Source organism: Salarias fasciatus, chromosome 19 (genome assembly GCF_902148845.1).
Source record: "Salarias fasciatus chromosome 19, fSalaFa1.1, whole genome shotgun sequence".
NCBI lineage: Eukaryota > Metazoa > Chordata > Actinopteri > Blenniiformes > Blenniidae > Salarias > Salarias fasciatus.
In genome coordinates, this window is record NC_043763.1 from 5,433,874 (window position 1) to 5,454,629 (window position 20,756).

Here is a 20,756-nt window from a genome sequence, read left to right on the forward strand (position 1 = left end):
CCGATGGCGGAAGACAGCACGCGCAGCGGGTCCCCAAACCCGGCCGCCTGCATGGATTTGCACGCCGTCTGCCGCAGAGCAGCTGCAAAGCTTGGCATCGCGTGGCCTGAAACCCCCGCCGAGACCACCACGTCTCGTTATGAGGGAAAAAGGCTCCCGAAAGCCAAAGCCGCGGCCAGACAACTGCTGCCAGTCTTCCCTGAGTGCCTGGAGGAGGCGACCCGGTCGTGGAGCAATCCACTTACCGCCAAAAACCCCGTCCAGGGAGGGTCGGCGTTAGACTGGGACAACATGGAGGAGAAAGGTTTTTCCCACCTTCCCCCTGTTGAACCTCTCGTGGCATCTCACCTCCACCCCAGCCTGAAATCCACCATGACGGCAGCGGGACCCTCCCTGCCTTCCAAGGCCGAATCTTTTCAGTCTTCCCTGACTGAAAAGGGCTACAAAATGGTGGCGACAACGGTGAGAGCACTGAATGCTTCTTCCCTGCTTCTAGCCTACCAGGCTGAATTGCAGGACGAGATGACGTCCTCACCTGCGCCAGACCTGTGGGACGAGCTGTGCGTGGTCACCGACCTCTGCCTCCGTCTTCACAGGAGCGCTGTTCAGGCTTCGGGACGAGCCATGGCTCTCATGGTTGCCCAGGAGAGAGCCAGGTGGCTGAACCTGTCCAGCCTCTCCCAAAAAGAGAAGGCGAACCTCCTCGACGTGCAGGTGGACCCAAAGGGCCTGTTTGGCCCAGCCGTGGCCACCATGCAGAGACGATGCGAGGAGAAGAAGAAGGAGGGAGAAGCACTCCAACTGTGTCTCCCCAGAAAGATGCCTCCCCCTCCTCCTACTGCACCCAGACAGACTTTTGCGCAGGCCGTGGCCAGGTCGGCCTACCGGACCCCAAAACGTCAGTCTCAGCCGACAGGCCGTGTTTCCAACAAGCCTCCTGAGCTGAAAGGTGCTTGGCTGAAAAAGCCTTCTGCCACCAGTGTGACGTCAGGGGACCAAGCTGGCCCTCCTGCCACTCTGGGGGCCAAAAAGAAGCGCCGCGCCACCTAGAGCGCAGCCATCGAGGGGGGAAGACGGGCTCCGCCAGACGCCAACGTCGTCCCTCCCGAGTCATGTTCTGGCTCACATGTTCGAGGCATGTTCCAGCCCACGGAAGAGGCGTGCAGAGGCCATGGAGGCACTCACAGTTCACGGCCCAGTGAAGAGAAGAACACTCGGACCTGCAGAGAGCTCAGAGGAGCCACAGCGGAGTCCCACATGCACACACCAGTGCACAAGCACACACCAGTGCTCATGTTCTTCAATAAACTTTTCATTAAAGATGTTTCAGAGCGCGCATCCAGGCCTGAGGCCAAGGGCGCAGCCAAAAACATTCAAAATAATGAAAAATCATATATGTGTGGCACAGGACACACCTGTGCAATCGCACAGGGGGCCTCTAGAGGGAGCCATTGCTCCATCTATGAGGAAGCAGGCCAGCACACCTGCTGTGGAAAGCAGAGCTGCTGTACCGCTGTCCGCCTCTGTCCAGCATGGCGCTCACACAGAATCCCCGCTCGGCCCGCTAGCGGTCCGAGCCCAGCAGTGGCGGGCATGTGGAGCAGCAGATTGGGTAATAAAGACCGTAACCAGAGGTTACAGGCTCCAATTCGCGTCCGCTCCTCCCCGGTTCAACGGGATATTGCAGTCGCTGGCTCGGGGAGAAAAAGCTCGTGTTCTGCAGGAAGAAATCACTTCTCTGCTGATCAAAGGAGCTATTGGAATAGTGCCGCTGGATCAGAGCCAGTACGGTTTCTATTCGAGATATTTTCTGGTCCCAAAGAAGGACGGGGGGTTACGGCCGATTCTGGACCTGCGCTCTCTGAACAAGTACATGAGAAAGTACAAGTTCAGGATGCTGACGCATGCAGTCCTAATCCGCCTCGTGCGTCCAGGCGACTGGTTTGCATCCATAGACCTGAAGGACGCTTACTTTCACATCCCTATTTACCCCCCTCACAGAAAGTATCTCAGGTTCGCCTTTCAAGGCGTAACATACGAATACCAGGTGCTCCCATTCGGGCTTTCCTTAAGCCCGCGGGTGTTTGTCAAATGCACCGAGGCGGCCATCGCCCCCCTGCGGCACAGGGGCGTGCGTGTGGCAACTTACATCGACGACTGGCTTCTCATGGCGCAGTCGTCACACCAGGCCCAGGAGCACGTGAGGCTGCTCACGTCACATCTCACTGGCTTGGGTTTCACAATAAACCGGGAAAAGAGTGTTTTGACACCCACTCAGAAAATCCCGTTCATTGGCCTGTCACTGGACTCAGTTGCGTTCACGGCTCACCTGTCGGCGGAGAGAGTGAAAGCCTTTCAGGCTTGTCTGGCACAATTCCGCAGAGGCGCACTTCTGAGGTTCAGGACGTGTCTCAGACTACTAGGACTGATGGCATCAGCACTGGTAGTTCTTCCACTTGGCCACTTGTACATGAGACCGTGTCAGAGATGGGTGACGTCACTGAGGCTGAACCCGGCGCTCCACGGTCGCCGTCACGTTCTTGTTTCCTCCGCGTGCGCTCTGGCGCTGCGCCCATGGAAACGCAAAGGCTTTCTCACTGTAGGCGTTACCATGGGGACGGTCCTGGTGAGGAAAGTGATCACTACAGATGCCTCTCTGTCGGGCTGGGGAGCCACGCACGAGGGCAGGATAGTGAATGGCACATGGGGCACGCAGGTGCGCGGGATGCACATAAACTGCTTGGAGCTCCTGGCTGTCTCTCTGGCACTGAAACACTTTCTGCCTTTCCTGAGAGGGCAGCATGTGCTGGTCAGAACGGACAATACCACGGTGGTGGCATATATCAACAGACAAGGGGGACTGCGCTCGCATCACCTTCACAGTCTGACACACAGACTGATCGTGTGGAGCAGCTCCCACCTGTTATCGCTGAGAGCGACGCACGTCCCCGGCATCCTGAACCGGGGGGCGGATCTGCTCTCCAGAGGGAATCCTCGCTACAGGGAGTGGAAACTCCACAGCGAAATAGTGTCCCAGATATGGCAGAAATATGGACAGGCAGAGGTGGACCTCTTCGCCTCGGGGGAGAACGCCCAGTGTCCCCTGTATTTCTCCCTGTTGGACCAGAGTGCTCCCCTGGGTCTGGACGCTTTGGCACACGAGTGGCCGCGCGTCTTGCTGTACGCGTTTCCCCCGTTAGAGCTGATCACTCCTACGCTCGCCAGGGTGCGGCAGAGGGGGCTGGCTCTGATTCTGATAGCTCCGCGCTGGCCAGGGAAACACTGGCTGTCGGAGATATTTCAGATGTTGTGCGGTCAACCTTGGCCCCTGCCCCTCCGCAGGGACCTTTTGACGCAGGCACGCGGAGAAATCTTTCATCCTCACCCGGAGCGCATGGCGCTGTGGGCTTGGCCCGTGAAAGGTTTAACCTGCTGACAGGTGGGCTCCCGCATAACGTCATCGTAACTATTCAGAGCGCCAGAGCCTCGTCCACACATCGTGCGTATGAGGGAAAATGGCAGGCTTTTGAAAAATGGTGCGTAAGGGCAGGTCTGGTGGCTTTTCAGAGCCCCGTCCCTGCTATCCTGACGTTTCTGCAGGAGCTGCTGGATAACGGTCTGGCTTTCTCCACCGTCAAAGTGTATTTAGCCGCTATATCGGCTTGTCACGTCGGTTTTGGGGATAAGACGGCTGGCCAGCATCCTCTTATCTGTCAGTTCATGAAGGGAGCGCGGCGGCTTCGCCCGGTATCCAGGAGCTTGACTGCGCCCTGGGATTTATCCTTGGTGCTCGAAGCTGTGTCACGCCCGCCTTTTGAGCCACTTCAGCAGGTGGACCTGCGGATGCTCTCCCTGAAAACGGCTTTATTACTCGCGCTGGCATCTGCGAAACGCGTGAGTGATATCCATGCGTTATCGGTGAACCCGGCCTGCATGCAGTTTTTCATGGGGGGAAATAAGGTTTTATTGAAACCTAACCCCGCATTTGTGCCTAAGGTTTTTAACCAGGCAACTTCGTATCGCCCTATCGAGTTGGCGGCGTTTTATCCCCCTCCTTTCGCGACGCAGGAGCACGAGACGCTTAACGCGCTCTGCCCTGTGCGCGCGCTGAGGGCGTATGTTGACAGGACAGCCGGACTCAGGAAGTCCGAGCAGCTGTTTGTGTCATGGGCCGCATCACATCTGGGAGATCCGCTCACTAAGCAGCGTTTATCTCACTGGATCGTGGACGCTATTAGCGTAGCTTATAACAGCAGGGGGTTGCAACCCCCTGCGGGGCTGCGCGCGCATTCCACGCGTGGTGTGGCCGCGTCTTGGGCGCTTTTCCGGGGGGTTTCTGTGGAAGAGATCTGTGCGGCTGCCAGTTGGGCGTCGCCTCACACTTTCACCAGATTCTATAACCTGGATGTTACTGCGCCATCAGTGTCTCATGCTGTGTTAGGCGTGGGTTCTGTACCCACTGTGTCTGCCTGACCGGCTGGACATATGCGCCTGGTCTTCGAGGTAAGCTTGTCTGGCAATACGGGAGTCTCTATATCCCATAGTGAGATACCGAAACGAATGTTGAAAGAGAACTTTAGGTTAAGAAGTTAACCCCGGTTCTCTGAAACATGAGTGAGGTATCTCACCAGACCACCCTCCTTGCCTGGAGCGAGGAAGAGGTGTGCTTACAATGACTGAGGAGATGACGTCGACGCGGGGCTCTTATAGCAGGGGGAGGCCCCTCCCTGCGGAGCCGACGTCACGTCAGTCTGCCAGTCAGGACTGGCGTAGTGTAATATTGCTTCTGGGGAACAGCGCTGGGGGCGTGTCCCATAGTGAGATACCTCACTCATGTTTCAGAGAACCGGGGTTAACTTCTTAACCTAAAGCTCTCGCAGAGGCCGACATGTTGAAAATTTGGAACCAGAGACGTAAAAAAAGACAGTGAGGGGGCGGGGCTAGAGAGCGACAAGGGGCGGGGCTGACAGAGCCCAGGACTGTGGTCTTCTGCTGTGAACTGCTTCCATGGTGTTTCATATCATTTACTTGTCAATAATAACGTTTACAGTGTTATGCATTTGACCAGAATCCCAAGCAACACCGGGAACGTCCGCCGCCCCACCGTGCCGGCAGCTAGCAGTATCTCGGCTCTCTTCGGGGATTCACAGGCTAGCGGGTTCATGGAGGGAAGCGCCGCCGGGCCGCCGCTCAGCGCTGACAGCCAGCACGGCCAGCCGGCCCCACGGTGCTCCCCCCCGGCCGCTCGCGCTGTTTTCTCACGTATAGCGGCACTTAGTGGGGTTTTGTCCCGGCTAGCAGCGCTAGCTACCTGGCTGTCCGTGGTGTTTCCCCCCGACCACAGTCCCCTTCTCCCGGCTGCCAGGCACGGCCAGCGGCGGAGCTTCCTTCCATCTGGTTTTCTCTCCGCAACTCCTCCGGCCAGTGGATTCCCGAACCGAGCCGTGATGCTGCGGCTCGGCTGTGGTTAGCGAGCAAAGCCCCGAGCCTGAGGCTGCATTAAAATGTGGACAAAGCAACCTGGCTTCAAAACGAAGCAGCACCGACGAGAGCCAGGAAAACAAAACCCGGTGCTAGCTTAAAGTTTTCTAAACTTTATGTTCAAAACACAACACCTCAGAAAAAAATTATTTGTTTTGCTGAACACAACCCATCATATTTACCGTTAATACTGTATATAAATGCAGAAATTACAGAAAAAACTGGATAACAATCCTGTGAGGGTCTTTTTGAGTAGCTAATCCAGGAACTAGTTATGGTTACAATGAATCAACAACTAATTAAAACTAGTCAACAGACTCCTTTATGTAAACCTGCTGAAAGCCTAGAAGGATCTGTCAATCATTCCAGAGCAGACCTGTCAATCAAGTAGCCACGCCCCCTCATTATGGAAACTTTAACGCTCTATATAAAATTCAATAATTATATATTTTCAGATGGACCACCTGATCTCTCTTCCGGACGATGAAATGCAATGAAAAAAAAAAAAACAACAACTCTGAACTGTAGAAACTCAGCCGATCCAGTTTTATTGATGTTTCATTTTGAATTGGAGTCTATGGAGTCACAGCCTTTATGGAGGCCGCCGCCGCCCCCCCCCCCCCCCCCCCCCCCCCCCCCCCCCCGGTGGCCACTGTGATATAGCAAGTTTTTGACACTTCCGGGTAGGCCTCATGTTTTCAGCCACATGCTCCGTCCACTTTATTCACAGTCTATAGTCTGGACACGCTTTGTAATCTTGGTTTTGGCTACAAATGGATGACAGCCTGATGTTTGATTTTTCATTTTATGTTTCAACTGTTTTTGAAAATGCAGGTTGTCCATTCAAGGTGTGTGCGTCCGCTCGCGGGCCCGGTGGGGTGCGAGGGTCCGTGCACGCGTATGTTGGAATCCAGTTGCGGGCCAGATTGGACGGTTCGGCGGGCCGGATTTGGCCTGCGGGCCGCCAGTTGCCGACCCCTGAGGTAGGAGATTAAAATGACGCATTAAAATGAAAAGCACCTTTTCATTCCTACTGGATATCATCAAATCCGTGCAGGAGCTTGGAGAGAGCAGTCAAGAGCCTATCGCACACCGACAGTAACAGAACATTGAAGCACTGTAGCTACATAATGGAGCACACTATGAAGGAATTGTAAATATTGCAAATATTATCACTAATGCAATAGATCACAAACTACACACAGTTCAACAAACTGGAACAGCATGTGATTTCAGGAATAGTTTTACACTGGTGAAACGTTACTGACAGGCCAGAAGGCAGTTTGTGAAGCTGGGAAACTGGACTTCTTCATGCTTGGACATTTCTTCTGTTAAGTTTCCATTTTCATTGCACTCATTGTTTTATTTCCATTTTTCATCTTCAAAATTCAACAAACGGGAGATGCAACAGGCGTTACTCTTCTGTTACGCCTTCTGCTATCACCAGGCTATGGACTACAACGACCTGAGCAGCCAGCAGGCTATGACCTACTCCAAACTGATCAATCAGCAGGCTATGGCCTACAATGAAATCCACCACTAATTCAGCAGTTTGGTAGCAGAGAACGCTAAACTGGAGGAGGAAAAAGCGGCCCTGGACAGCCGAGTCATGACTTTACTTGCCCAACAACAACAACAGGTGAACTCTGACTACACTACTGGATGGCCAAAGAGGAGAACTGGATGGAGAACAAGGCCAGAACCAAACAGGACGTCCAGGTTGTCATTGAGCAAATTGTCAGGCTGCACAACCTTGCTTCAATGACTGATTGAGAGAAGGCAAAGATGGAAAAGGACAAAAAGAAAACAAGGAAACAGGCCGCCAAGAAAAGCAAGGAAGAGAGAAGATGAGAGGATCAAGGGCAAGAGAACGATAAAAACTTCAGAAAAAAGAAGACAACTCAAACATCCTCAACCCCTGAGACAATAAATTCTTTGAATTCATTTCTGTAAGTGAAAAATACAAAAAAAAAAAAAGTTTGTGTGACCTATGGCCTCTTTTTGTAATAAAGTTATGAGTTTTTCGTTTGACACACCAGGTTTGATCAAAACATGTTTTTAGCCTAATAAATCCTGGCCGTGTCACTGAGACATACATTAAAACATTATCTGATCATTAAAATGCTCAAATATCTATGCTGAGTACTTTCTACTGAAACATCCACAGAACAACTGTTGACTACAGCCGTGGTGTGTGTGCACAGTTTTCCCCATTTCCACAGAGTCGGGTGTTTCCAAAATGCTTTGTTTTCTCCCACTGACATGGAGACGGAGCCAGAGGGTTTTCCAGAAGTTCCACCTTGGTTTTAAGTGGCTCTGAGCGAGCACTGTTGTAATGCAAAAGAAAATCCAAACTGCAATTAGAGAATTCCATTTTTCACTAGTAGGTAAAACATGACTTGTCTGGTAAGACATTAAACTGCAGAACATGCACACATAACAACTAATGTCCCACTGAGTCTTCAATCCCACTGTTAACATGAAGGAACATGACAGTCAGTACACGTTTCAATCAATGACATTGAAAGGACGGTGGTTGTTTGCATGTAGATTGAAAAAGCACATCAGTTCTGAAATAGAGTGTGTGTGTGCAATCCAATGCCATCAAGCCACACTGAATGAAATATTCTGCTCAGACATTCACTTCAAATGGTCCACATGGTCGTGACTGGGCCGTCGGCCAACGCATTTCTTCAAACGCAGGAAAAATGGGCCAGTTTTGACAAATGGTGATGGTAAGTTGACTTCCAATCACATTTTTAAAAAAGTCCATGTCTGAGTCGTGATGCAAAGTTAAAAAAAAAAAAAAAAAAAAAAAAAAAAAAACAAGAACTTATGGGTAGTTCAGACTGGCACTGATTTCTGCAGAAGTTAATGCTGGCTGTGATTAAAAGAAACACACAGTACATCACAGTTTATGAGGCGAATTTGTTTGTTTTAATGTGTTTGAATGTGTTCATACTTTTGTTTAATGGTTTTAACATGTCTGAAATGGATTAATTAAATAGAAAAATAGTATGACTGAACAAAAATGTATTTATCTAATCTTTGTTGCAGAAATAATTTACCACCCACACACCAGCAGCAGTGAAATATTAGGTCTGTTTTAGTGTCATGCCTGAACAGGATGCAGATGCATGTAGTCATGTGATCCGAGGGTGAAAAGCCTGCTGGAGAAATACTTCTCTCCTGTTCATTATTTTACCAAAAAGACAAATTAAATATATCAAATATTAAGCTTTAATGCAAAACTCTACTGCAAGCGTATATTTGAAGCATAACATGTGAATATTAATGCATTCCATTGCCGATGGATCCATTCGTGGAAATAAAGTGCATACCTGAGATAACTTCATCTGCATGTTGGCGAAGACGTGCAGAAATCCCACCACTGCATCCCACAGCCTGCTGTGAGCCAGACTCTGCTGATTCCCGATGCACGGACCCTGCAGCACACAGTTTGACACGACGCCTCATTGAGAACATCTGAATTTTTAGGGAAGCGCTGGTGGTTCAACACCGTCTTGTCATACTGTACCTGGATGTACTCTGTCAGGGAGTTGAACACCTGCTTGGCCACAGCCAGAGCTTTGGAGAAGTTCCTCTGACCGGCCTCATCGATGATGTCCTTCCCAGAGTAGTACCAGTAGAAATCACTGATGGATTCCTGACAGGGGAAAACATTTTTAATGTCCTACACGTTGGACCAGTGCAGAAGATCTCCCAGGAACAGAGGGATACCTGGAGTCTCAGCAGGTAGTCCACGGTGCTGATGATGATATTGACGGTGGTCGTGTTTCCTGTCTGAGTCCTCAGGAAGTTCTGGAAGTCTGAAACACATCATTTGCTGATTTTTAACAACTCCACATGTTTAAATGTTGGGATGGGTGTTTTTTTAGAGAAAGGGTCTGCAACCTGTGGCTTTACGGAAGAGATGGGAAACTGATTACGGTGAGCGCATCAAAAATGTCATCTTCACTCCGACAGGCCCAAATTAAAACTGACTTTTTAACAGTAAATTATGATTGGAGGAGCTAATTTGACATAAACAGCTAACTATACTATGTTGTAAATTAAGCCTATTTGATGAAAATGCACGCACTTTGTCATTTCTACCTTAAAATTATTTAGTTTTACATAATGAACTGAGGTTACACCCTGCACAATTAAGCCTCATCGCACACTGTGTATGAAATACACTTGCTTTATTACAGTTTGTGATGATAAGATCCTTTTTTCTGAGGATTTGGGTTCACACATTGCTTCAGTTTGCACAGCGTCAAACTTTCATTCACCAGTTTTCGCTACTAAAGATGCACATGAGCTTGAATTCTGTCCCCTGTGTGTCTTCAGCCATTTTTTCTTTAGTAAATCTGGTCTGTTTCTTTTTACTTTTATTTTTGCAATGTAAAACCTTTCTTGAAGTTTTTTTTAATTTTTTTTTACATAAATGAGGCCAATTCTGACTCATAATACACAAGAAATTATTATACCTTTTAAAATCAAGAGTGCTGAGCTTCTTTTTGAATGTATACTGAGACTGCTGCAGACCCCTGAGCTCGACGTATTTGGAGTTTATGGTAAAAACAAGATCTACGTACCGTTGTTGTGACCCTCACAGAGAAGCTGCAGAAACCTAAAAAGATCCTTAGTGAACTCATCATTCTGCAGAACCTTGGAACCTGAGGACAGGAGATCAGATTAACCGTCCAGTTCTGATCAGAAGGTCAGAGAGGCATCGTTTTTACGTCTGTACAGGCATCAGAGCTTGCATTGCTTTCAGAACCTCGTAAAAGCTGCAGTCTACTTGTCAGATCATGTGCACTATATTGAGTGTTCGGAGCCCAAACACCAGCTTATAGTGCAGCATCTCGCAAATTTCTCCATATTAGGAAGGGGGAAAATTAATCTGGACTTCTGTTAATTCCAGCAAAGCTTTGTTGATTTGTGCCAAACAAAGCTTTGGAGATTGACTTGTTGCTACACGCTGGTTAGTATCCTCAAAATAACAAGCACTGACTTCGTTCAAAAGGAGCAAAAGTGGAAAGATTTGAGTCAGTTTTCGGCACCTGACCGTGGACTGAACAATCTATCCAGATGTCAAAGGGGGCATGCAAGCGTTCCTTCAGTCCAGGGCACAGAGAAGGTGGTTATATAGCATTCAGGGGAGGGGAGGGGGAGGGAGAAGGGAGGGGTAGAAAAGGACAGGGAGGAAGGAGTTGAACCAAGTGCAATCAAGATGTCAGCATTGCATTAGAATGAGTAGAATCTGAACCATGTATTTACCCCGCTCACTCACGTTGACTGCGACCGATGACATAAAAAACATGATCAGAAGAAAAACAAACAAAACAAAAGCAGACATAAGCAAAGGAGAAGACATTTATATTCAATCAGAAAGGAGTACGAACAGGAGAGAATGAGAGGGCTATAAATAGAGCGTTACATACTCACACGCGATACGGCAGTGTTAAGAAGTACACTCTGCTCACTGGGCAGGTCGTTTTAAGGTTCAACTAAAGGGTTAAGTTACCATCACTTATGCCTGAACGTATGAGGTGGAAATGATTATGTATGATTAAAAACCTATTTATATACTGTATGCAACCCATCCGTTTAAAGACCGATTGAGAAGTGAGTTTCTAAGCGTCGTGTGACACTGCGAGTGCTTTAAAGCGGCAGGCGAGGCCCAGACAGGACTTAGACATACAGTAGCACAGGTTTACCTGCGGGATGACGTGACGGCGCCAGACGTGACATGGAGATGGACTCGATCGCACACAGACAAACCGCCAAGCCAATGATTTGCCCAGCTAAACAGCGTTCGCTCCCTGGTCTTTTACGACTGAAGTTTCGTAAAGATAAAGCCGTAAGCTCTGCTTTATTGTGCGTTTACACGGATATTCTCCGATCTGCGGTGCATCGGCATTTAGTGCCGACACAAAGCAAATAAAGTGCTGAACTCTGGGTATCCAGGTTCTGTCTATACTGCCATTTTTCAGCCATGAAACAAAGTATTTATCGATCTGCAATTCATTTGGTCCTGCGTCACATTAAACTGTCCGATGTGCCGCTTATTGCTCTTTATATCAACATGATTAAGGGTCTCCGTGCAGAGGACAAATCAATCGCTCGCATTGTGAAGAAACAACTTGTCTGGCACACTTTACCACGTGTGTTATCCACACTCACTTGATCCCTCTTCGGTTACCATCCCCAGACCTTCGGCTTTGTTTTGTCTCTCAAAAGCGTTCAAGTCCAGGACGCTGTGCGGGAGGAAAAACAAAGAGCATCACAATGTATGGATCATCTCCTGAAACACGTGCGATGGGATGATATAATCCCAAATGGACAGTTGTATGTATAGAGTATAGAGTTTATTTAAGTATCTGCAATGAGATCTGTAGATATTGTGCATTTGCTTAATAATAAAAGTATGTCTGTTGGAAAATTCGGATCTCTGCAAGACTTTGGATCTGTAAATATGTCTTTATTTCCACCTCGGGCAGACCTTTCCCTTTCTCATGAGGGAATTCTGCCGTCCTTGCATGATGATGCGTTTTACAATTTAACTATGCGGGCATTTGAAATCCACAAATACGAACAAATAGGAAAGCTCACGTCTCGACACAAAGTCAACTTCAATCTGTGCTGTGCATCAATCACAGCACACAAATCTCATTACAGACACAGATTTCATCTTTGAACACACATTAGTGCATATCAACAGTGAATTATTCATGTGTTCACACTGCTAATGACTGGTGAGGGTTTTCACTTCACAAAGCCAAAATGGGCAGAAAAGTGAAATATACCACAATATGGTTGATTTATCTGCACATTTTATTGCAGTGCTGATTTCTCACTGGTAATATTTAGGACAAAACACAGGCAGAAAGCCGACAGTCTATTTATATGTACATATATTAAAAAAAAATGTCCCACTTGGATGTAGGATGCGTTTTGATCAATATTAAAAAAAAGCAGCAAAACACCAAATATTTTCCCATTTCAGATCACTCTCTCTCTGGATGTCTGTAAAAACATATATTGTATCCTATGTAAAAAAGTACTTTAATTATAACTTCGGCTGATATATTCTATAAACTATATTCCAGTGGGATGATATTTCCAGTCACTGTGCATTAATGAGAGAAAAGAAATGCAGATGAAATCATGACTTTCTGAAAAATGGTCTCAATGTGGACTAAAAGAAGTCAACATTTTGTGTCCCATGAGGCTCTGCATAACATTTAACTTTAATGAACCAAGATGTTTCTTAATCACAGTTGCTTGAGCACCATTAGACTTCTATACTTTTATTCTGAATTCAGCAACTTTATATCTCCAGACAACCTCTTTAGACAGGATCGGCTAAAATCATTTTCAATTACCTGCACGACATCATGAGCCCAGAAAGACTTTTAAAAAAGCCGACGTCTCTTTTCTCTTTCAGGTAGTCCAGCATTTTCTGAAATGACAGGAAAAGAAATCAGAAAAGAATCATTGTTATTGAAGCACAGTTCGTGTAACTGTGTCGTGATGAGCTCTCAGTACCTGCTGGACCAGGATGTTTCCTCCGTTGAGGATGGAGATGCCCAGTTTGAGGGTGAACGTCACAACAGCACCAAGTCGGCCTGGTTATTACAGAGACAGACGCAGTAAAGATTAATGCCTTGTTCAGATATAGAGTCCCGATATGCTGCTGCACTACACAGAGGAGAACATGAAGGACCGGCAGCAGGTGGTGAAGGAGGCAGAGGTCATTATTTATTCTTCTATTTATTTTTACTTCACCTTTATTTTACCAGGTAGGTCAGTCGAGAGCTAGTTCTCATTTACAATGGCTTGCTGGAAAACAGGCAGTATGGAGGCACAAAGAAAAGCACTGAAACAAAAGACTGATGAAAGCTAAAATCAAGAGCAGCTATGCTTCATTAATGGTTGTTTGGTATTATTATAGTAACCTATAATAAATGTGGAGAGTTTAGATTTGGAAACTTCAACTAAAAGAACTAATAAACAGCCTCAGTGCCCCCAAGCAGCCACACTGCAGAAAGCTTCGTGTGTTTTTCGTACCTTTGCTTGCACTGATCATCTGAAGCACCATCTCTGCAGCGCCGCGATCGTGCAGCCTGGCTTGCTGATACAGCATCTTTTGTTTCTCCATTTCCTTTTCCTGGAGGACATGGTAGTGTACACAGATATAGAATACGTTAATAATAACTTTAACAATAAAATATGGAAAAGGAAAAATGCTGAGAAATATTCCTGGGAAAAAAGCACCTCAAAAGTTTTGTCTTTCCCTTCCTCCTCTTCACCTTCAGCACAGCTCTGAAAGAGGAAACTGGGGGTAAAAACTCCACCTTCTCACTGGGAAGCACATGAGAAATTTATAATGTAGATAAAGTACCTTTGCCATCATATCTGCATAGGCGATGTATAAGGGATCCTCCTCCAGAGAGCTGAGGAGGAATGAAGACGAATGTGTAGGTCGAAAGGAATCATTTCCATATCTCATTTGTTCATATTAAAGAAGTTTCTTTCTGTTTGTTTCCACAAACACAGAGAAATCCTGAAAAACGGTTTCATTCTTGTGGCTATGATTTAGCCTAATGTTCTCTTTATTAGCTGAGAAGCAGGCCAAAACAATTATGTAGCACAGATGGAGCTGCTGGAGATGGTGCCAGGAGGCCAGGTGTGAGTGTGTGTGTGTGTGTGTGTGTGAGAGAGTGTGTATTTACCTGCATTCAGTCAGAGCATTGTGGCTGAAATGCAGAATGAGCTGGTGAAGAGGGTCCGGCTGCTTCCTCACCTCCTCCTCTTCCTCCTCCTCCACTTTGTGCTGTGTTTTCTGCACATGAGCGCACACGGACTCTCAGAATCAAGTACGTGAAGAGAGCAAACCAAGAAACGTGCACCACAAACACTTAAAAAACAACAGAGAGTGCAGTAAACCGCATGCAGAGGATGTAACACATTCACATGTACTGACAGAACCACGGCCACAGTCACTCATGCGGGCGCTCGCTCACACTAACAGGGAACCTCTGCAGGGTTAGGGGTGAATGGATTAGGCATGACTCTCCACGAGCCCAGGCTGTCCTTTATCGTGTTCATTGAGGACACACTGGAACTGCACAAGAGCTGCAAACATGTCTGATTCTTTACGGCTGCTTTGCAAAACTTAGTTTTTCTCTTTGTCATCAAAATAAACTACTTTTCTTGGTAGTTTGTTCCAATGTGTCCTCAGATGCTCCCACTGCGGATCTGAATTAGGCTTATTACGCTATAAATTGATCAAATATTGACGAATGAACAACAGGTTTATCACAGCTTAGAAGTATTTCCCAGGCACTTCTGTGAAGACAGATCAGTCGTGACTGCGATGGTTTATGGTTGTAAAAATTTAGGAAAGACACAGAAACTTTCATAAATTTCACCGGTAAGACGAGGCGCCGGCGCCGGGCGCTCTCTTACCTCGCACGGCATCGCCACTGATGCCTTGCTTTACCACGTATGGTAAATAATAATGGAAAAAAACCCCAGTGTATGAATGACTGAGAGCGAGCCTGCGGTACACCGGGGCAGTACGGTGGGGGGGTACGTTCAGACGCTCAGCTCCTCACGGCACACGGGAGGAGGGGGAAACCACACCGGTACTTACTGCCAGGTCCTGCACTAGCTTCTCCTCAAAAGAGTACTCCTCTGTTTCTATCCATATTCTCTGATAGGCCAGGAGGAAGAGGTTAATAGAGCGATGCCTGGGGAGGGTGAGAGGAGATTTGGCCGGGTTAGAAAGGAGCAGAGCTAAAGGGGGGGGGGGGGTCTCCTGGGGGGTGGGATTAATAGAGGTTAGTCTAACATGCTGGTACATCCAACTGGTCATCTTGGAGGAAACTTACACACACACATTTTCAAGTAAGTAATGTAAACCTTTACCCTCCAAATATGTGCTAAGGTACTATTCGAATAATATTGATTTCATAGTATGGAAATTATGTAAAATTAGGTATGTATATAATGTAAGAAAATCTATTTAAAAGTGTCAATCTGATCAAAATTTTCATTACTTATAGTTAAAAGTGCCAAATGCTGATTGTCATCAAGCAAAGTTGGTGCCATTAAAAACCAGCCTTGTGGACAAGAGGAGTAAATCTGCATTGATTATTATTGTACACTGTTTCTTCTCTCAATATATATTTCAAACATTGTTATTAGAAAAGAATTAAGCCAATTTAGACGAGGTATGTCATCCAAGAAACTTTGTTTTTTTTTTCTATTTAGTAATTAAAAGACTCCAATTTATCACTTTTTGGTCTATATCTGATTCACATAATGCTTTAAATAGCATTATTTTGGAGGATTTTGTGCCGTTTTGTTTGTGTAACTAAGAAGCTACATCAGGGGTGGGAAGCATAAAGATTGAGGGTCAAAAATCGGTCCATCAGAGGCGCCACTTCGGCCCAACAAACCACAAAGCAAATTGTAAAAATCTCAAGAAAAACACTGATTTTTATTTAGTAGGTAAAACACAACGCTAACAATGAAGCCAGCAAACCAGCATTACCATCAAAGCCATGCTGTCAGGGTGAGTTTGTAAAAAAAACATGCATTAAGCAACAGCTTTGGAAGTATTTTTGTACATTTTGCTGTGTTTTGCAGCAAAGGGTTTGATTAAAGCTAGTTTCATGTTGAGATTGTACTCATTTTTCTATAATAATCATCAAGTTTGTTAAAAATACAGATTTTTTTTCATAATTTTCAGGTATATAACAAATGCTGATAAACTGGGAGAGATTCATGTAATGTACAGACCAGTGGAAACACCAGAGAAAATAATATTTGGAGGCTGTAGAAGGAACCGTGCCTGGAGGAGAGGGAGGGAGGTAAAGAGACGAGTGCAAGTCGCAGAGCAGCGGCGCCCGGTTCAGCGCTACGTTACCGTCAGCATGGAGAGCAGACTGTCATAGTCTGTGTTCTCATGCATTATCTCCAGCCAAATGTGTCGGTAGGCATTCAGGAAGTAATTATTATTTTTGTGCCTGAGGAGAATGTGGTACAATAGAGTGTGACACAGAGGAGAGACACAAGAAAATAAAGACAAGACAAACCCTTCGCACATCCTTCCCTTTAACACAAATCTGTTACTCTGAATGCAAAAAAACAAGCGCTGCTCCTGCACCGTAAATACCAAGTAATAATTACCAGTGATGCTGTGTCATATTTCACTGTCAGCGGCTCTGAATAAATGAGCCCTGCTGTCAGGCGGGCGGGCTGAGCCGTCTGAGCTCATATTGAGGATGGCCACCCTGAGGTTGGGCCTTATAATTGTTTTCCTCCCGACTGTAGCGCTCTGTCCGATTTCCTGTGATTGAGTTACAGAGCAGCGGGGCATGAAATTGCTGTGTCCCTTTATTCGTCTCTGATAAGCGGCCGTAGGCCAGACATTTGTCCTACAGCCGTAGGAAGTGCTGTGCATTAAATCAGGGTCAGAACCCGTGGAGGGAGGAACGGAGGCGGCGGCGGAGGTGAAGCCGCACACGATCCCGTCTGCCGGTCTGACTCAGTTGTAAACATCGATTTCATCATTTTAAATCTGCTCGGACTGGTTTGAGACCTTGAGAATAAGAGGAGAGGAATAAACGGAGGAGTAGGAGGCGGCGTGTACCTGGGCAGGTTGTAAAGAGGAGCCATCCGGAAGCAGGCCACGACCGCTCGCTTCCTCTGCTTGGACAGCAGCTTCTGCCACACACACTTCTTGGACCTGAGCGGCTGCTCCACCTGATGACGGGAGGAGAAGTGACCGCTCAGAGGCAGGTGACGACTTTTACTACCAGGAAAATCACAACTGCTGTGGTTTCCCAACACATTAGTGATTTTAGGGCCTGCGAGTCGTTCGCTATCAATGACATTAGGGTTTTTATCCCTTCGTTTCAAGTATGAATGCTCTGTGTTTTGTTTCTTTCTTGCCACTGGCTGCAGATTTAATTGCCCCCTTTTGATAATAAAGATTTTTAAATCGTGAATACAAAAACAATCCACTCGATTTGTCGTGGCGAAAGTGTTGGAGTTGAACCTGCTCCAGGTTGAAGACGGCGGCGGAGATCCTCTGGATACGGTCCACCACTCGTTCCGGATCTGGAGGCCCCTCTGTCCTCATCACGATGTCCTTGTACAGGTTGAGCTGCCACCTCACTGCAGGGTCCTCCGACTGAGTCCATGCAGGTAAAAACCACGTTAGAGAGCAAAACTTTCTTCACATAAACCTTTTGTCAAACGCTGATCGGACTGGCTTACTTTTTCTCGAAGGTGCAGATTCTGACGGATGTGATCTTTAACTTCATCGTCTGTATCTCTCTGCAGAAAAAAACAAAAAAAACAACAGCAGCTTGAAAAGAGAAGTAACTGACAGTGGCGTTACGATCTGATGTAGCAGCTCATCGAAAGACGCTTTTGGCTTTTCCACATCCTGAGGATTCACTCTGCCAAACACAGACGGTCGATGAGAAACGGTCTATCCATCCATGCGTGCAGCAGATGTTTTCTCACCAGGAGGTAGCGGGTTTTGGACAGAGAGATGAGCTCCTGATCCCCCGGCGTGCACATGTTGAGGCCGATTGGCAGCATCTTCTTCAGTGCGGCGACAATCAGCGAAGTCTGGATGGAGTAGAACTCGCCGCGCCTCTTTTTGTGCTTCCTCTCCTGATCTTGTCCTCCAGACTGGAAATTCATACATGTCAGACAACACACACTGGCAACAACAGCTTCAGTCAATTGAACTATTTCTCTAAGGCCGCTGAGAGGAATTTTGGTCCAAATCAAAGCTGTGGGGCAGAGGTTTTTAAAGTGTGGACGGATGAAGGTTGAACAAACAACAGCGTTTCAAGTGAAAACGGTAAACTTGGCTGCATTTTGGGGGTCTGTTTATAGGATGGCAGTTTTTGAAAACGGCTCCCAAGTTCGAAATGTTTGAAAATGCTCAGACTTTGTGTACGTGAAACCACAGTCCTCCTAAGTTGCTCTTCTGCAAATCTTTTGGCATGCTTAACAGTTTGCACAGAAGTCGTGGAACTTCTGAATGACAATATTTAACATACAAAATACAAAATCACAATCCCCGATTTGAATTAATAACAGGTATATATTTTCCTCAGTCAGAAAAACAAACAATGATCAACACTCTGAAAACTTAACGTAACTGAAAGTTACAGAAGCCCGAGAGGTTCAAATTGCGAATCGAGAATTCCACCCAAAGATTAACCACAAGACGCCACCTAGTGGCGCATGGCTGTTAGACCGGCGGCAGCGCAGCAAATACGCCAAATAAACTGCTAGCGAAGTAGCCTCAACAACTTTTTAGACATTGGCTGTTGCTCCGGCTGCAATGGCAGCAGGAAGTGACTCCTGGTCCATTTTCCTGTTAACACAATGATTTATACACAGACAGGAGAATATGCTTAGAAAAGGTAATGCAGAAGGGAAGGAAATAAACAGAACTGCATTAAATGTGAAATGAATTTACCCTGGCACAAGAAAAGGTTGAAAAACACTGGTTTACAGCATACTGTTCTATGCATGTGTGTGTGTGTGTGTGTGTGTGTGTGTGTGTTGATTACACTACAACAACAAACAAACAGCGACAACTCCTGGCCCAACATGAAAACTACATAACTTTCAATGTTACTGTTACTGTGTAAGTGAACATAAATTTAAGAGATCGCTGTGTAAACGCAAAAGCTTTTCTGAAATGAAAATGCTAAAATGATGTTTTCACTTGAAATGTAGTGGAGTGAACAGGGAATAAAATAAATATATTTTTCTTTCCTCAGCAAAAGGAGAAAAACCATCCTCTGACCCACAAATTTTCCCAGATCTCTGGTGCCGCTCACTGGATATTTGCTCCACACTTTAAAAACCATTGCCACGGATTATTTTGTCTCTCGGGACAGAGAACTTGTGCTGTATCTGAACAAAAGCCAGAGGCAACTAAAGGCGTTTCTTCGTCAGCTTTGGCAAACTCTGTGCGCGTGAAGCATTCAGCATCGAGTCTCACGCCTCAGCTAGAAAAACAGACTGCTGCTATTAGATCTGCAAGATGTGACCAGAAAACCGAGGCTGCTGGCTTCAAGAAAGCACCGACGTTCACATTAATGCACATTTACATTTACACTGACACACAGATATACACACACACGCACAGCCTGGTTACACCATAAATACCACGACATACAAACTGCTTGAGGTAAATATTGGTTCAACACACACCAGAATATCACAATCCATCAACTGCAAACACACCGCGGACATGGGATCACATGATTTACTACAGAAGGGGGGCTGGACTTCAATTACTCCAGATGGAACGTGTTCGACCCACAGGGCGATGAGGAACGACCAGACGGGTTCATGTCACGCATGGTGATGAATAAAAGCCACAAATAATCAGGTAACATGATGTGTAACTACACTAGAGCACAGCGGCACAAGCTATTGGCTTTTCTGCTCGGCGACGGGAGCGGAGCGGCCAATCAGCTGGCGGGTAAAACGGCTCATGCACTGCATCACTCTACCTTCTCCTTAAAGGACTGTTTGAGACAGAGAGACAGAGAGACAGGCAGAAAGAGAAAGGTAGATAGAGGAAAAGGATGAGAGGGCCATTAATGGAGGCGCACGGTCCTCTGGTGGACGTGCACTGCAATGAAAACCGTTAGTTTGCCTTTAAACAACTAAACCAGGCAGAAAAGAAAGTGAACACCACCGAAAAGAGCTGAAATTATGGAGGAGCGTCTGCCTGCTGAGGGATGATTGTTAGTGTCTCTGATCTGCCGGAACAGGCATGCATGTGTCATCATGCACACAGTATACACACACGTAACCCGAAGAGGCTAAAACCATGTTTTAATAAAGTCCCTTTAATCAGGAGGGTTTAAATAAAGTCTTGTTAGTCACAGGTGTGTATCTGTCTGCACATTTAACATGTTAACATAGAAGCACATGTACACAAATATTGGTTGCTAACATGGCAGAGTCGATGTTAACATGTGACGTCTTACTGGTCCTAAGTATGTCGTTATGCATTTTTTTGTAGAACAGTGGTTCCCAATCAGTACCCTGAAATGGCCTTCTAAAGATAAACCCAGATAACGGATCTGAAAAATGTACAGCTGAGCTTGTTCTAGCCTCCAGAATCCTCTAAATGTGAAGCTTTTCTGAAACAAAAAACAAAAAAGATGCACTTTCTCTCAAAAAACTGTCATGTAAATTGGGTCTGC

At 46.5% G+C, this 20,756-nt stretch overlaps 1 protein-coding gene across 1 annotated transcript in view; it reads right to left on the reverse strand.

The window, feature by feature from the left end:
- Nucleotides 1-20,756, reverse strand: part of LOC115407000 (ryanodine receptor 3) — a 137,623-nt gene that overhangs the window by 13,885 nt on the left and 102,982 nt on the right. The window contains exons 72-89 of the mRNA XM_030117310.1: nucleotides 20,055-20,069; nucleotides 18,034-18,204; nucleotides 17,782-17,841; nucleotides 17,561-17,695; nucleotides 17,153-17,265; nucleotides 15,149-15,245; nucleotides 14,226-14,335; nucleotides 13,895-13,946; nucleotides 13,768-13,815; nucleotides 13,561-13,660; nucleotides 13,039-13,118; nucleotides 12,876-12,952; nucleotides 11,674-11,747; nucleotides 10,768-10,785; nucleotides 10,083-10,163; nucleotides 9,223-9,311; nucleotides 9,020-9,148; nucleotides 8,823-8,927 (exon numbers count right to left, since the gene is read on the reverse strand). Coding sequence (XP_029973170.1) covers nucleotides 8,823-8,927; nucleotides 9,020-9,148; nucleotides 9,223-9,311; nucleotides 10,083-10,163; nucleotides 10,768-10,785; nucleotides 11,674-11,747; nucleotides 12,876-12,952; nucleotides 13,039-13,118; nucleotides 13,561-13,660; nucleotides 13,768-13,815; nucleotides 13,895-13,946; nucleotides 14,226-14,335; nucleotides 15,149-15,245; nucleotides 17,153-17,265; nucleotides 17,561-17,695; nucleotides 17,782-17,841; nucleotides 18,034-18,204; nucleotides 20,055-20,069 — 1,554 coding nt within the window. The remainder of the gene's footprint in view (nucleotides 1-8,822; nucleotides 8,928-9,019; nucleotides 9,149-9,222; nucleotides 9,312-10,082; nucleotides 10,164-10,767; nucleotides 10,786-11,673; nucleotides 11,748-12,875; nucleotides 12,953-13,038; nucleotides 13,119-13,560; nucleotides 13,661-13,767; nucleotides 13,816-13,894; nucleotides 13,947-14,225; nucleotides 14,336-15,148; nucleotides 15,246-17,152; nucleotides 17,266-17,560; nucleotides 17,696-17,781; nucleotides 17,842-18,033; nucleotides 18,205-20,054; nucleotides 20,070-20,756) is intronic.